Raw genomic sequence first — 16,834 nt, 5'->3', positions numbered from 1 at the left:
ATCTTCTGGGGGCTGTGTGGGGGCAGGAACTCCGTGGACCAGGATTGCCACCAGCTGGCACTTGCTGGGCTCCCTGGCTGGACTCTCTGCAGACAGGCCACGGTGTTGCTGTGCCTGAGGGAGGTGTGAGCAGTTTGCACTGCTGCTGCCTGTGCTGGGCTGAGAGGATCTGCCCCTCTTACCGCCTTTTCCTCCTGTGACATCCGGGAAAGACCTTGGGAGGAGAGATTTTTCTCTGCCCCTTTCCTCCCCACAGCCACCTGTAAGCATGGAGGGTGTGACGTGTTCCTGGAGCGAGGATAATGTAGTGAGACAGGGTCACCATTCATTCTGGAGGGCTGGCCCCTGGTCACTGGGGGAAGGGAGCCCCAGTGCTTAATTTGTGCCAGGGCAGAGTCCCAGCACCTCTGGGCCTGGCAGTTCAGAGCCCAGCACCTCTGGGCCTGGCAGTTCAGAGCCCGGCACCTCTGGGCTTGCCACGTCAGTTCTTGAGGGCCCTGGATTCCAGGATGTCTCACTGGACGACAGGCAGTCCTGGGAGCCCCGGACTAGGGGGAGCCATTCTGAAGGGTTTGTTTCACCTGTGTGCACAGCTCCTCCTGCTTCCACAAACCGGCCAGGTGTCTCTAATGAGCATGGGAATTCCCCAGCCCTGGGGCTGTCCAGACAAACACCAAACCTGTCTGCAGGCCACAGGCCCTGTGCAAACACCTTTCTGGCAAGCCAAGAGCCAGGCCCACTGTGCAAACACTCCATCCCTCCCAGGACAGAGAATGCAAAATTCACACAGCCCTGGCAGCAGTTCCCTAAGCTACGGCTGCCAATCAGACAGGGCATAACAGGTATCGCCTGCCTGAAATACCACTGTCCTCACACCCTCCTGGCCTTCCCCTCCAAGTACCCGCAACATGATCTCCCTCCTTCCCTCCTACACACAGCACAGTCCCCAGTCCCCGACTGCCAAGGGAATACAGAGTACCAGCTGCTAGGCTGGGTACTCACAGCCCTCCTAAGGTCCCTCCATGCCAGCACAGCACAGACCCTCCCTGCCATATGGGGCACCTCTTAGGGCAGCAGCCACAGCCCCTCTGGACCCAATTTTGTGACCTTGAAATCTGGGCCAGGAGACTTCATCCATTGGCTCTTCCCTCCCAGACGTGCCAGCAGCTGCTGGTGTCCCCTTCCCTAGCCAAGAGACCTGTTCCTAGTGAGAGCTGCTGCCAAGCCACATGCCTAGGGTTGCCAACTTTCTAATCGCACAAAACCGAACACCCCTGCCCCGCCCCTTCGCCGAGGCCCCACCCCTTCACCAAGACCCCGCCCCGCTCGCTCCATCCCTCCGTCGCTCGCTCTCCCCCACCCTCACTCACTCTCACCAGGCTGGGGCAGCAGGTTGGGGTGCAGGAAGGTGGTGAGGGGTTTGGGGTGAAGGAGCGGGCTCCGGGCTGGAGTGAGGGGTTCGGAGTGTGGTAGGGGGTGTGGGCTCCGAATGGGGGTATGGGCTCTGGGGTGGGGCCAGGGATGAGGGTTTGGGGTGCAGGCTCCAGGAGGGAGTGTGGGTGAGGGAGGGAACTCCGGGATGGGGCAGGGGCTGGAGTGCAGGAGGGGGCTGGGGGAGGGGGCTGGGGTGCAGGCTCCAGGAGGGAGTGTGGGTGCGGGAGGGGACTCTGGGATGCGGCAGGGGTTGGAGTGCAGGAGAGGGTTCAGGGTGCAGGGTCCCAGTGGCGCTTACCACAGCTCCCAGGAAGCGGCCGCCAGGTCCCTGCAGTGCAGCCCCTAGGTGCGTGGGTGGCCAGGGAGGCTCTGTGCGCTGCCCTCACACTCGCAGGCGCTGCCCCCGCAGCTCCTATTGGTCGGGAACCGCGACCAATGGGAACTGCAGAGTCAGCCCTTGGGGCAGGGGCAGTGCGCAGAGCCTCCCCGGCCGCCCATGAGTCTAGGGGCTGCAGGGACCTGGCAGCCGCTTCCTGGAGCCGCGTGGAGCTAGGGCACGCAGGGAACCTGCCTTAGCCCCGGGCCCCCCTGTGCCGCCAACCGGACTTTTAATGGCCCGATTGGCAGTGCCAACTGCACCCGCCAGGGTCCCTTTTCGACTGGGAGTGACAACCCTACACATGCCAGCTGGTGGAGAAGGAGAGGAGAGCTCATTTCTCCTCCAGGCAGGCTGCGAGTCGCTGGGCCTGGCTTCCCTGCTGTGGGTGTCAATGGGAACAGTGCTGGTTTGCTGACACAATGGAGGGGACATTCTCTTTGTGCCTGGCCTCTCCTCCCACCCTGGGCTCTAGTCCAAGGCAAGCTGCCCCTCCTCTCCCAGGAAGGCTGAGCCGCTCCCTACAGGAGGAAGTCCACTCTCCGCCTTTCCCAGAGACACCTCCGAGGCAGCCAGCTGAACGCCTTCCTCCAGCATGCACCCATCCCCTCCAGGCCTGCTAGGCGCATTCCAGTCCCCGCCCCCGAGCTCCTGCATTTCGACTCCCAGCAGCCTCAGGCAACCTTGGATCAGATTGAGGCCCACACTGACTCCGCAGACTTTCAGAAATGGCCCAGAGAGTGGAAGCCCTCTGGCAGCGGCTGTCCTGTCCCTACCTCCCCGTGCTGGGTCTCTCCCGGGGAGCGGCAGCACATACAGGCAGACCTTGCGTGCCCTCGACCCGTGCCTGAGGCTCACCATCCCCGGGCGAGGCTGATCCCAGAAAGATGCCAGCAATAACTGGCAGCATGGAGAGTTTGCATTGAGTAAATCTATCTACCATGCACTTGGTCTGTGTCACACAGGACGCATCACTGCCCACTGGCAGACTCTCCGCCCTCTTGTGAGGGAGATGTGCATAGCGCCGGCCTTAGGGGTGGGCCACTTGGGCGACTGCCCAGGGCGCCATAGTCAAGGGAGTGCTGGGCGGCAGCGCAGATGTGCACACTGCCTGGCAAGGGAGTGCCATGTGGGGGTGCCAACGTTCCTCTGTGCCCCGCTAGGGGGCTGTAAGGAAGGGAGCAAGAAGCAACATCAAGCGCTCCATGATGCATCCAGGTCACTTTCCCCACCTGGGCTGGGCTGGGCTGGGCCATGAGGCATCAGGAACTGCTGTTCTCCTGCCCTCCTGCCCAGGTAGGGAAGGTGACTTGGATGCAGGGAGCCCCGACCACGCTCCTTCCTCCCCCTTTACGGCGCCCTAGGGGTGCGTAGAGGAGCAGCATTGGAGTGCGGGAGCGAGCAGCAATGCCAGCTGCTCCATGCATCCAGGTCAGTTTCCCCACGTGAGTGCAGAAGGGGGGTGCATGATGGGGGTGCAGGGACTAGGGTGGCAGAGAGAGTGCAAGGGTCAGGGGTGCAGGGATTAGAGGCAAAGGGGGCACAGTGCAGGGCTTAGGGTGCAAGAGAGGGCAGGAGTTAGGAGTATAGGAAGGGGCACAGTGGAGGGATTAGGGATGCAGGAGGGGGGTGAAGGAGGGGGGGTGCAGGGGTTAGGGGTGCAGGAGGAGGGTGCAGGGGTTGGGGGTGCAGGGGTGCAGGAGGGGGGTGCAGGGGTTGGGGTGCAGAAAGAGTGCAAGGGTCAGGGGTGCAGAGATTGAGGCAAAGGTGTCACAGTGCAGGGCTTAGGGTGCAAGAGGGGGCAGGAGTTAGGGGCGTAGGAGGGGGCACAGTGGAGGGATTGGGGTGCAGGAGGGGGTGCAAGGATTGGGGCGAAGGGGAGATGGGGAGCCCGCAGGGTCCAGTGGCAATGGGGAGGCACCCACGGGGACCAGGGGCAATGAGGGGGTGCTGTGCCCACGGGAGCCAGGGGTGCCAAAATAGAAATTCGTCCAGGGCATGCTTTTCCCTAAAGCTGGCCCTGTATGTGCGCACAGGAATGGCCAGGCCGGATCAGACCCAGGGTCCATCTAGCCCAGTCTCTGGCAACGACCAGCACCAGCTGCTGCAGAGGAAGGTGTAAGAACCCTCCATACTGGAGGTGGCCAGTCTGCTCCCACATTAGGTCTCATCCTGATCTCAAATAGTTTGAAACTAACTTAAGCCCTGAAGTATGAGGTTTAAGCATCCATTCCAAAACATTTGGTAGCACTACTGTTATCTCTCTGGCTATTCTTGTTATCCACATAAACATCCAACCCCTTTTTGAATTTCACGAAGTTCTTTGCCTCAACAGTATCTGGTGGCTGTGAGTTCCACAGTCTAATTATACATTGTGTGAAAATATATTTCCTTTTATTGGTTGTGAATTTTCCACAATCTGCCTTCTCTAGGCTGTTCATTATTTTACATGCGTTTACCATGTCCCCTCTCATCCATCTCCTCTACAGTAAACAATCTCACTCTTTTCAGTCTCCCTTCACAGGAGATTATGTAAATCCCCTGGGCTTGGGGAGGAGACAGAACTCGTCAATCTCTGCTCCTCACAGGCGTCAGTATAATGGAATGTAACAATACCACTCTCATCAGGGCATTAGATTAAGAACATTTCATCTTGTGAAGCATATGGGATACTCTGGGGGCCAGATCCTCAGTTGGGGTAAAATGGCATATGTCCAGGGAGACTATGGAGCTAGGCTGATTTTCACCAGCTGTGGAGCTAGCTCTCGATACCTTAAGCTGCCAATTAAGTAGCAGTCAACCCAAATTTGTGTTTGGTAGTAAAACTTATCCAACAAATTTTTTGTTCAACTGCCTCAGAGAGAAAAGGGCAGTGACTAATTATACGCGCATATGTATTCATCTGTGGTTTAAAAAACAGGCCTGAACTAGGCTCTAGGAGAGTTAACTCAATAGCTGGGAAATACAATTATATTCAAATTAACTGTCAAACGTGCCTCTTCCTGGTGCCATATGGGGCCAAACACTGACCTATGCGGCTGGTGTAAATCCAACGGAACTCCTTTGGAGTTCATGGGGTCCTTGAGATTTACCCTAGGAGCCAGGACACAAGTTGATCCTATTAGTATAAGGCCTTGATGTGGCAACTGAATGCACCATGTGAGGCCTTCTGCCTACCAGGGCTCTGCATGGGCTCAGGGATCCACCGATGCAGAGCCGATGGCAGGATGGGGCCTGACTAGTGACCAGTGCCGTGGGCCAGCAGGCCCTCCAGTGCAATGCCTAGTGCAGGACTCAGGCAGTGGCGCTCCCGTTTGAATGCCTGGTCAAGCAGGGACATCCTGCATGGTGTAGCAGGAATGTGTTCACTGAAGTGATTTTAACATGAACATACTTTATTTTAAAAAAGGACAATGCCAACGCTCTGCAAAGTCTGCCCGTCCTTCCACACGCATTCCAGCACAGAACGAGCATAGCCAGGGACGCTGCAGTCTGCACTCCCAGACCCCTTTGTGCCAGGCATGGTACAAACACCTAGGAAGATGCACTCTGTGTCCCAAGAGCTTACAGCCCAGACGCTTACCTCCATTACCACCTGTATCTGATAGTCAATGGCAGTTTGCTATTTGACTGTAAATCATCATTATAGTCAGGAGACCTTTAAAACTATGCAGAGTGATCTTTTTGTGAGTAATTAGAGCAATGACTAATCGTAGCTTTTCTGTTACACTGCAGTATTCATTGAAGTTTGAAATCTCCACTCTGTTAAAAACAAATAAAGCAACTGATACGCAGCTAAAAGAATTTCAATATCCAGAACACACTTGATGCTATTACTAAAACTCCTACATTACTGGAGAAAATCAATATTTATTCATAAACCATCTCAAGAATATCAGGCCCCTGGAGAGCAACAGTCTACAGAGAAATGCTCTTCTCGGAGTGAGAGCGCAGCATGCTGGGCACGATGGAATCCCTCTCTACTTACAAAGCCATTAAAGAAATGAAAGGTTTCATTACAGATGACATGCAGATAATAAATAATGAGACGAGAGCTTCCACTAGCAGCTGCCTCAATCACACAAAACCACCGCAGCGGCTGTTAGGTCTCAGGTCTCTGCACCCAGAAGCCATGGTGATGGGTATGCTGTAAACAAGCATAACAACAACCACCTCCATCACCATTCTGGATATGCCGCAAAGCGTAATTACTGCTAGTGGCTGGCCCACTGCCTCCTGGAATGAGATTCCATACCAATGCTGTGCACCACTGGAGACTGGAAGGCCTCTCCCACACAGCTAAGGGCAGAGCTCTAATCACAGAGCGTCCCAAACAGGGGACAACCTCCCAGCCCTCTTTAGCCATCTTAGATAAGCACAGAGGGTACTCCTGGGGAATTCTGCATCACTGTGCATGCACAGAATTCATGTCTCCCACAGATTTCTTTGCTTCTCTGCAGAAAAATGAAGCAAAGAGAAGCCACAAAAGTGATCACATGCCCCTCCCCGGCAGCGCAGGCTGGTCAGTCGGGCGCCTGGAGCAGCCGGTAGAGAGGTAAATGACCGGTGGGTGTGGGGGGCTGGGCAGTCGTGGTGTGTGAGAGAGAGAGACACTCTGTCCCTCTCGCTCACTACTGCAGCATGCTCGGCGAGGAGGGGCAGGGCTTTGGGGTATTTCTAAGGCGGTAGGCATGGGGTAGGCTCTGTCCCCTCAGGCTGAGCAGAATGTACATACGAACATAAGAACAGCCAGACTGGGTCAGACCAAAGGTCCATCTAACCCAGTATCCTGTCTTCTGACAGTGGCCAGTGCCAGGTGCCCCAGGGGGAATAAACAGAACAGGTAATCAAGTGATCCATCCCCTGTTGCCCATTCCCAGCTTCTGGCAAACAGAGGCTAGGGACACCATCCCTGCCCATCCTGGCTAATAGCTATTGATGGACCTATCTTCCATGAATTTATCTAGTTCTAGCCTGGCTGCTTAGTGAATTGTTCCCATTTTTGTTAGTGAATTCCCCCAGGAGTACAAAACAGATGTTAAAGTTGTACGGCTCCTTTACATTGCCAGAGTGCTGTAAAGGACAGTATGGCCTTAGAAATGCATATAATGCTTCAGTGATTAGAACTGATCTAAATTTATGGACTTAAAAAAATTCCTATCTCAATGTGCTGGAGGTGCTCAGTAGCCAATATAAATTGTGAGTTTGATTCCCCAGCCTTCACTTGCTCTTCAGTTGCCTATGATGTAACACTGAGCATACAGCTGCATATATTTGTTGACTAATAACTAGAAATAAAGGGTCAAACCTAGCGACATTACTATTAGATGGAGGGGGTTTTGGGATTTCCTCCAATGCTGCCCACTCCCATTCTCCAGCCACTGTATTCTAGTTTAAATAAATTACCAAAATAATTGAAACCAGCATAATTATATTCTATGTTCCATTCTATGCATCCGATGAAGTGGGCTGTAGCCCATGAAAGCTTATGCTCAAATCAATTTGTTAGTCTCTAAGGTGCCACAAGTACTCCTGTTCTTTTTGCGGATACAGACTAACACGGCTGCTACTCTGAAACCATAATTATATTGCGTTATTTTGACAAACAATATATGGTGAATTTTAAAATATCGTGCACAGAATTTTTAGGCGCAGAATTCCCCCAGGAGCAAGAGGGGCACAAGACTCTTTACTCAGCTTTGCAGATCACCTCCCATTTGAAATTCGCCTCTGCTGGAGCTCCTGCAGGCCTCAGGCAGAAGCACCTTGTGCTGAATTGACCATTCGCTGACAAAGAGGAGGAAGAGGAAGGGGGGTGCTGTGCCAGTGAGGGACAGGAAATCCAGTGGCGCTATCCCCACAGGGACAGTGAGAAGAGAGCAATGGCAGGGCCAATGGAACCAGTCTCCCCAGCTTGCATTCTTGCATGCGGCTGGGCTTTGGAGGGTGGGAGGCAGTTGAAGCAAGGCCCTAGCAGCTCTGAGACAGCTCAGGGTGCCCGGGAATCTGATTGTGTAACCCCACTGTCAGTTCAGAAGGCTTGCTCCCACTGAGGCTCTGGCACACTCCTGTCGCAAGCCGTGGCTGTCTCCTTGCTGTCCTGGCCTCCCTCCCTTGGCTCTAGCCTGGAGCCAGCCGCACTCAGCAGGAAAGCGCTGTTTACAAAAGGAAGCAGGCTCTGTTCCCACAGTCTGCAGGGAGGCTGAGCTTTGTGCCCAGGCAAAAGGGGAAGTTACTCAGCTATTGCCCAGACTGACCAGCGCATCCATCAGGACAACAGGGACAGCCCCTCCGAGGGGCACACACTGCGGGTTCTGGGAGGCATAGACACCTGGGACTTTCTTTTTTTAAGGCTGCCAACTTGCGCTCCAGAATCTCAGCTTTCATTTAAAACAGACCAAGTCTCTAGCCCACACAACTCTGAAGATAACCTTGACAATGTGACCTAGTATAACCAATGGATGGAGTGATGCCTGCTTGACTCTGTGGTCAGGCTGAAACAATAGCTCACAGAGGTAAGCACTGCCCCTACCTGTCCCGAGGGGCAGGTACTCTGAAGCCCAAAGATGATAACTAAAACACCATTGGCACTAACCACAGAACTGTACGGCTGGAAGGGACCTTGAGAAGTTCTCTAGTCCATTTCCCACCACACCTCCCCCGGCTGGGGCAGGGCCAAGTAAACCCAGACCAGCCCACACAGGCGTTTGTCTGAAACCCCCCCCGTGACAGGGACTCCACAACCTCCCTTGGGAACCAGTTCCACTGCTTAACTCCCCTGAGAGTTAGAACTTTCTCCTTAATATCTAACCTAAATCTCCCTTGCTGCAGACTAAGCCCATTCCTTCTTGTCCTGCCTTCGTGGACACTGTGATCTTTATAACAGCCCTTAGCGTATTTGAAGACTGTTGTCAGGTCCCCCCCAGTGTTCACTTCTCAAGACTAAACATGCTCAGTTTTCAAACCTTTGCTCACAGGTCAGGTTTTCTAACCCTTTTATCATGTTTGTTCCTCTCCTCTGGACTCTCCAATTTGTCCACATCTTTCCTAAAGTGCAGCGCCCAGAACCGCACACAGCACTCCAGCTGGGCCTCCCCGGTGCTGAGGAGAGCAGGACGGTTACCTCCCAGCATCCTAGAACTGCATTGCATTATTAGCTCATAGAATCATAGAATATCAGGGTTGGAAGGAACCTCAGGAGGTTATCTAGTCCAACTCCCTGCTCAAAGCAGGACCAATCCCCAGACAGATTTTTGCCCCAGATCTCTAAGTGGCCCCCTCAAGGATTGAACTCACAACCCTGGGTTTATCAGGCCAATGCTTAAACCACTGAGCTATCTGTCTCCCTCATACTCACTTTGTGATCCACTCTAACCCCCAGATCCTTCCCAGCATTATGAGCCCTAGCCAGTTAGTCCCCATTTTGTAGCTAAGCTTTGGTTTTTCCTTCCTAAGTGTAGTACTTTGGAGGACAGATTAGAATCAAAATGGCCTTGATTAATTGAATAATTGGTCTGAAATGAACAAAGTGAAATTCAATGAAGACAAGTTCAAAGAGCAGCAACCCTCCCAACTTGGCATCTGGGAGGGATAGGACAATGCCTGTGATACCTTTGAGGTCCACTGCTTCAAATGAATGGTTCCTGTATGATTCTGTCCTACTCCATGGGGCAGGGCTGCACAGCTCCTCCAGGAACTACGAACAGTGGGTGGAGATTAAGGCAAATCAGCCAGGTTGGAACCCACCAGACAAGTACCACCTCCTGGGGAGGCTCATGCATACTGGTTCAAACTGGCTTTCCAGAGACCAACAGATAAAGAAAGGACTATTGGATAAATAGCCAGAGTTCAAACTGACTCAGGCTGTTTGTTCGGATCCAGTAAACAGCCAGGACCTCCTTCCAAAGGGTGCCCCAATCCTTGTGGAAGGGTTGGAAAAACTGAACCTACCAGGGGCCCATGAGACTGAGGGCTGACCTACGGTAAGCTTTTAGCCTGCATATAGGAACCTTTATTGTCTTAATATGTTTTCTTTGTGATGCTTTTACCTTAAGAATAAAGGTGCTTGCTCAGAAGGAGCTGCGTGGTCACTTGTGACTGCTGGCAATACACTGGGCATAGTTCTCAGAGAGAAAGCAAAGTGCAGGCATTGTCCGCTAGGCAGACTGGCTTGCTGGGGATATCATAGTGTAATTCATGGAGCTATGCAGCCTTAAAACCCTGGTCTGGAAGGAGAGAGACGTGGGTGACAGCTGGGAGCCTTAAACCTTTAAATAGGTGCCCTTGAGAGATCACAAAAGGGGAATACAGGTGCAGTTACCCCAAAACTGTGACAGTGTCATCCACAAATTTTATACACATACTCTCTACTCCATTGTCCCAGTCATTAATGAAAATATTGAACAGTACTGGACCCAGGACTGACCCCTCCGGGACCCAACTAGATACATCTTCCTGTTTGACAGTGAGCTATTGATCACTACTCTTTGAGTAAGGTCTTTCAATCAGTTGTGCACCCACCTTGTAGTAATTTCATCTAGACCACATTTCCCTAGTTTGCTTAGGAGACTGTCATGTGGGACTGTGTCAAAAACCTTCCTAAAATCAAAATATATCACGTCTACTGCTTCCCCCAATCCACTAGGCCAGGATCCCTGTCAAAGGAGGTAATCAGGTTGGTTTGGCATGATTTTTCCTTAAAAAATCCATCTTGTCTATTCTTCATAACCCTGTTGTCCTCTGGGTGCTTACAAACCGATTAAGAATTTGTTCCAGTACCTTGTCATGTATCAAAGCTGGGCTGATATTTCATTGCTGATCTGTGCACGAAAGAAGATGGAGGAGCTGATTGTGATGATCTCACAACCTAATGTGAGTCACAGCCTCCTTCTGCCACCTCAAGTGGGCACAGCTGGGTTTGTGGGGAAAGCTGGAGTGAGCCCACCCCACCACAATTTAACTACCAGAACTCTCATTCGCCTTCCTTCCTGCTAACAGCAGCACTTTGCATTTCAACGGATCTACATGTACTCAGCAGACAATGAATTTAGTCCCAGAACCCTCATCCACTGCAGATGGCAGGTAAGGATTTTACCCCACCAATGCACAGTGAGTTTAAGTGGCTCGCTCTAGGTCACCAAGTAAGTCAGTGGCAGAGCTAAGACTGGAACCCAGCTGTCCTCTCTCCCAGGCCTGTACTTTACCCATCAACCCTCCTTCATCCCTTAGTCTAGCACTGGCAACAGCAGCATTATTCTCCTTAGCTCCCAGGACAGTAACCTCTTGGTCATGGCAGTGAGATAGCATGTCGACTGGGAGAAGATGAGTGAGTCAAGAGTCACAAGCTCTATTCCTGTCTCTGCCACGAACTCACAGGTATGATTAGGGCCCTACCAAATTCACGGTCGTGAAAAACGCGTCACGGACCATGGACTCTGGTCTCCCCCGTGAAATCTGGTCTTTTGTGTACTTTTACCCTATACTAAACTATAGGCCGGGTAAAAATATACAAAAGTGCACAGTGTTTCTCAAACTGCGGGTCCTGACCCAAAGACTGCAGGGCTATTATGGGGGGGGTCACATTATTGCCACCCTTACTTCTGCGCTGTGGCTCGTGGCGGTGCTGCCCAGACAGCTGCTCTACGACTGCCGAGCTCTGAAAGCAGCGAAACGTAAGGGTGGCGATACTGAGACTCCCCTCCTGACAACAGCCTTGCAACCCCTTCTCGGGTCAGGCCCCCCAACTTGAGAGATGCTGACTAGGTTTATATTTTGCTGTTTTTAAATACATATTCATGCTTTGTTACACCATGAAATTCAAGGCTTTTTAAATGCTATGACTGTGAAATTTACAAAAATGGAGTGTGAATTTGGTAGGACCTATGTTTGATGTTGGGCGAGTCATTTCCCCTCTCCGCACCTCCGTTTCTCCTCTGTACAGTTGGAATGACATGTCTCTGTTATGCTCATTGAGCTTTGTGAAAGGAAGATGCTTCATCATTACCTGTCTCCCCTCACCTGCCCGTTCTTGCTTGTGTATTCACAATCACATTGTCTTATTTTTTAAAATCCTTTCCTCCTCCCCCCCCCCCAAGTGCTGCATGAAGGGCTCCCCCAAAGCAGCAAAGCAGGCGTAGCTGTCTTACTGGACAGGGAGTGACGCTGGCTATATATACAGTGGGTGGGAAACACACAAAGGAAGCAGACTGAAAAAAACAGAGAAAGAACATTTCCCCTTCCCTCGGTCAGCTCCAGCCCTCACTGAGACAGGGCAGGCCCAGCATTTTCAGGCAAGAGTGCCATTTGTACAGGTCCCTTGGACACCCTCAACCAGTTCTCGCACTGTGAGGGACAGGGCGTCTACCCTTGTTCTGCACCCGCCTGAACCAGGCACGAAGGCTCTGTGCTCTTTCCAGCAGCAGTGGGTGACTGGGCAGAGAGAGGGTGGCCCTGGTGGAAGGGGAAGATTAATGAGATGCTGGCTGGGATGGCAGTGATCCCCCAGTCTGAGAAAGGCCACGGCTTTTCAGCAGAGATGAGATGCGCTGTTAGGGCGATGGCATCTTTGTGTCTAGAGGCTTTCACTGATCAAAGCATGAGCACCCCCTGCTGGCGGATGAGCCACAGTACATGGCTGAAAGCATTCCCTTGGCTTTCAGACTAAGATGAACAGAGGAAATCGCAAGGCTAGACATAACTTAGGGAAGTGGAGACAAGGAGAAGAAGGGCTTCCTAAATCCTGCATCACTGGCCTAAACCCTGCCCACTCTCCAGAGCTACAGGCCTCAGCAGCAGGGCTGCAGAAATTAATGCTGGGGAAGAGCAGGAAGTGAATGTTTCTGACTTTTGATCCAACCATCACGTTAGCCGGGGTATCAGTTGTGGCTACCAGGAGCAGAGATGTGGGATAGATTCACAGTGACATTCAAACCCAGCACAAGGACAGAGCTTGGCATTTCACTACCGCTTGGCAAGAACAAGCCAACTCTGCACAAAAAACTCCTGCAAAATGTTCTGTTTATTGGATCTAAACCTCCAAAAATGGTATGTTGGAATCCAAAATGGAGCTTAGGCTAGGGCTCCACTAGAGAGCTTACAGTGGCACAGCTGCACCAATCAGGGGTGGTGGAACTGGGGGGGGACAGGGGGCTTTGCCTTCCCACTTTTTACCAGCTGTAAGGGCAGGCAGTGGGGGAGAGGGGGTGGAAAGGAGTGAGTGGAGGGTGTGGCCTCAGGGAGAAAGGGTGGTGTGGGAGTGGGGCCACAGTTCAGGCACTGGTGCCCCCCCCACACTTTTAGGGAGCTTCTGCCAGTCCTGGCAGGGATGCAGGCATGCCACTGTAAGCTCTGTGTAGCCACTCTAAGCCAACAGGAGAGAGCTCTCCCCTCCACTTCATTCCTCCAGCCCCCCGTGAGCATAAATTCTGTTGCTTGTGGGGTGGCTAATTCACACCTTGGAGAGACATAATTTATGTCCACTGAAGCTGTAGTGTAGCCATAGCCTTGGACAAGGGTTGCACTTTCCCACTGACATACTCTCTGCTTCAAGGGAAAACTGACAATTGGGCAAAATGCTACATTTTAGAGTCACAAAATGATTATTATTGATTTGTATTACGGTAGTGTCAAGAGGTTTCCAACGAGGTTGGGGCCCCGTTGTGCTAGGTGCTGTACGTAGCATAGGGACAGAGTGTTCCTGCCCCACAGATCTTATAATTGAAATAGACAAACAGAGAGTGGGAGGGCAAAGAGAGAGGTCACGCAGCAAGTTCTAGACCCAAACTCCTGCCCTCTAAATATCAGGCCTTGAAATCAGGAACAACATGGAGTCACTTGCAAAAAATAAAAACAAAAAGCAGGCACAAGATCTGGTAATTGGGTAGGTTCATTTCACAAAGAACAAGTTCTGCAGCATTCTCAACTCATTTCTGACAAAGGGAACTCGGCTAAAATACAAGTGATTATAAACATGTGTATGATATTCAGTCACCTCCCATCCGTATGCTCTTTTAGATGTGTTTATGTAAAGCAGTCTTTTACAGTGTAATTCCAGTTACACAAATAACTAGGATTTTCGGATAAAGAGTATCTGAATCCACTGTGTGCCCTCCCTGAAACCTTATGTTAGTTAATCACCAGCTAATAACTTCTCTATTAGCCTCTTAGCACTAATCAATGACTTTGTGTTTGTGTAGCTGTTCTGAGCAGTTACCTGCAGTCACTGAGACCTAATCCCATTTCAGCAGTAAAAACAACCTGACAGGATTATATGCAGCTCAAAATAGCACTTCCATCTATCCCAATGCCCAGTTACCCAAGGCCATTTGGATAAATAGGAATTTACTATAAAAACAACAAGGAGTTGGGTGGCACCTTAAAGACTAACAGATTTATTTGGGCATAAGCTTTCGTGAGTAAAAACCTCACTTCTTCGGATACTATGTGTTGGGTTTGGTTGTTCCTACTTGATTGTTTAAAAGTCTGATTTTGAAGGCAAGAACAGAAAACCACCTGTAAAGTCAAATCGAAATAAACTGGCAAAGAAATCCATCAGTGGGCTAAAGAACCCATAGGCACCAATCAAAAGTCAGAGCAGTGGGGAAACAGCTGCCCCCTGATTGGATTGGGGGGAAGGAAAGGGTACAGGCATCAACTCTTCACTGCCTCCTGAGTCACAGATTCCACTTAACAGCTGCAGCCATTTATGTTTCCTTTCCCGACAACTGGCAAACTAATTCAAAAGAGACGGGAAATCGATCCAGCCTCTGCTCTCTGTCCCCACTACAAAGCATTGGTTAGTGTGCAGTACATTTTAGGCTCTGTGGAGTTCAACTCCCAAAGCTCTACACTCACCTCTGCAAGGTAGAGGATGCAGAATTTCAGATCTTCAGAAGAACCTATAAGGGAAAAAACAAGGCCAAAATCAGGCTTTGGCTGCATCTGGGCCTCCACAAGCAAAGCTCTCTGGCACTGGCAGAGGAATCAGCTGTGGGGTTGCATTTAATGAGCAAAGGCTGAAGTTCTGCATGGCAGGTTGTCAGCTGGGAGCGATGTCTGCTGCGGCTGGCTTCCAAGGGGATGGATCAGGGCTAATGAAGCAGGCAAACTGGCGCTGGTCTGGAAAGCGGAGGTGCTTTCCATTTACTCACTGCACAATTAGGGCTTTTTCTCCCGGCTCATTTCCCTGAAAAAGGGTCTCTCTCTCTCTCTCTCTCTCTCTGTCACAGCTGTAGCCTGGTGGGGTTGGTCAATGCACTGTGCAGGCAAGGGACAACCTGATGCAGAAGCAAAGCAAGAGGCTCCACTGGGAGCTGTGCAGCAGATGGGCTGGGCCAGTCCCCCTTGCCAGCACTGAGATCAGAGGGGAATGTCACTCAGAACTGGCTGCCCTCCTGGCAGGCTGCGGACCTGGGTCTCTGGGAATTAGAAGGCTGGAGCTAGTACGGGCAATTGCCATTACACACCCACTCACCCCTGGTCTCCATGTTGATCACTGAACATCCCTCCACCCTAGGGCTTTAGGGAAAGGAATCTCCTACATTCACATCGGGACACAAGAATTGCCTGACTGGATCAGAAACCCAAGGTCCATCTAGCCCAGTGTCCAGTCTCTGGCAGTGGCCAGCACCAGCTACTTCAGAAGAGGTGTGGGAAACAGGTGTAGGGAGGCAGCTGTGGGATAACCTGTCCCCAGGGACAGTTCCTGACCCCCAAGAGCCCTGACAAACCCTTGGCTATTACTACTGTAGCTCTGGATATGTTATCGGTATAAATGCGCAGTCTCATTTTGAAGCCTTCTAAGCTCTTTTTCTCAATAATTTCATGCAGCAGGGAGTTCCGCAATCTAATTACACAATGTGTGAAAAAGCATTTCCTTTTGTGGGTTCTGAATTTACTGCCTTTCCATTTTGTTGAACGCCCCCTTGTTCCTGTGTGATAAGACAGGCTGAACGGAGGCTCCTGTGCATGCATTAGTCTGTATTCTGTTAGCATCGTATTTGTCTCCTCTGTAAGGTACAGCCCCAATCTTCCCAATCTCTCGTGGTCTGGAAGTCTGTCCCTGGTCATTCCCATCGCCTGGCTCTGAGCCCCCTGGATTTCTGCTAAGTCCTTTGGGAGACAGAAAGATCCTCTGTAGCTAGGCTGCCTTCCACATCCCTCCCATCTGCACAGCACATGCAGGACAGGGGGCCTGAGCCAAAGGGGGATGGGGAGATGAGCTACAAGGCAGGAACAAAATGCCAAAGGAGGCAGAGGGCTTGTGCCTCTCAGCACTCACAGCCCTGCCATGCTGCCCCGTTTCCTACTCTCCAGTGCAGGGAAAAGGGATGCAACCCAAAAGCCTGTCACCTTGACAAGGGCCCCATAGGCGTGCGCACGGGGTGTGCCGGGTGTGCCCAGGCACACCCTAATGCAGGGGTGGGCAAATGGCTCCACTCTCCCAGCGCAGCAAGCCGCCGGCCCCTCCCCCGCTTCCCCCCCTCCCCTGGAGCCAGGCTCCAGGAATATTCAGGGCTGAGGGCCCTGCTCCACCAATATCTGGAGCTGGGTCTCTCCCCCGCCGCCACACACACACACCCCCAGCGTCCCTGCCTGGAAGAAAGCGGCGCGCGCCTCTCCCGTGCCTGCTTGTGCGGAGCGGCTCCCGGCAGCAACTACTGTCTGCTGCCCCATCCGCTAATGGCAGGGCAGGCTGCCCTTACCCTGCCCTTCCGCCCTAGCCCTGAGCCTCTCCAATGTCCCAAACTCCACATCTCCAGCCCTCATCCCCTGGCACCCTAATCCTCTGCCCCAGCCCTGAGCCCCCTCCTGCATCATGAACCTCTCATCCCCCACACCCTCATCCTCAGCCCCACAGCCCTCACCCCTGCACCCCCTCCTATCCCCAAACTCCCTCCCAGAGTGTGCACCCCCTCCCCTTCCCACACACCCCCTCCTGCCCCCAAACTCCCTCCCAGAGCCTGCACCCCTCACCCCGTCCTGCACACCCACCCCCTGCCCCAGCCCGGAGCCTGCACCCAGCAC

General features: G+C 52.3%; 1 protein-coding gene across 1 annotated transcript in view; it reads right to left on the bottom strand.

Annotated features, from left to right (window-relative positions):
- Nucleotides 1–16,834, bottom strand: part of RGS3 (regulator of G protein signaling 3) — a 198,025-nt gene that overhangs the window by 66,826 nt on the left and 114,365 nt on the right. The window contains exon 16 of the mRNA XM_026658479.2: nt 14,663–14,706. Within this exon, the coding sequence (XP_026514264.1) occupies nt 14,663–14,706 (44 nt within the window). The remainder of the gene's footprint in view (nt 1–14,662; nt 14,707–16,834) is intronic.

Source organism: Terrapene carolina, unplaced genomic scaffold (assembly GCF_002925995.2).
Source record: "Terrapene carolina triunguis isolate 2854851 unplaced genomic scaffold, T_m_triunguis-2.0 Scaffold449, whole genome shotgun sequence".
NCBI lineage: Eukaryota > Metazoa > Chordata > Testudines > Emydidae > Terrapene > Terrapene triunguis.
The sequence above is the reverse complement of the archived record's forward strand: the minus strand, read 5'-3'. Positions and strand labels throughout refer to the sequence as shown.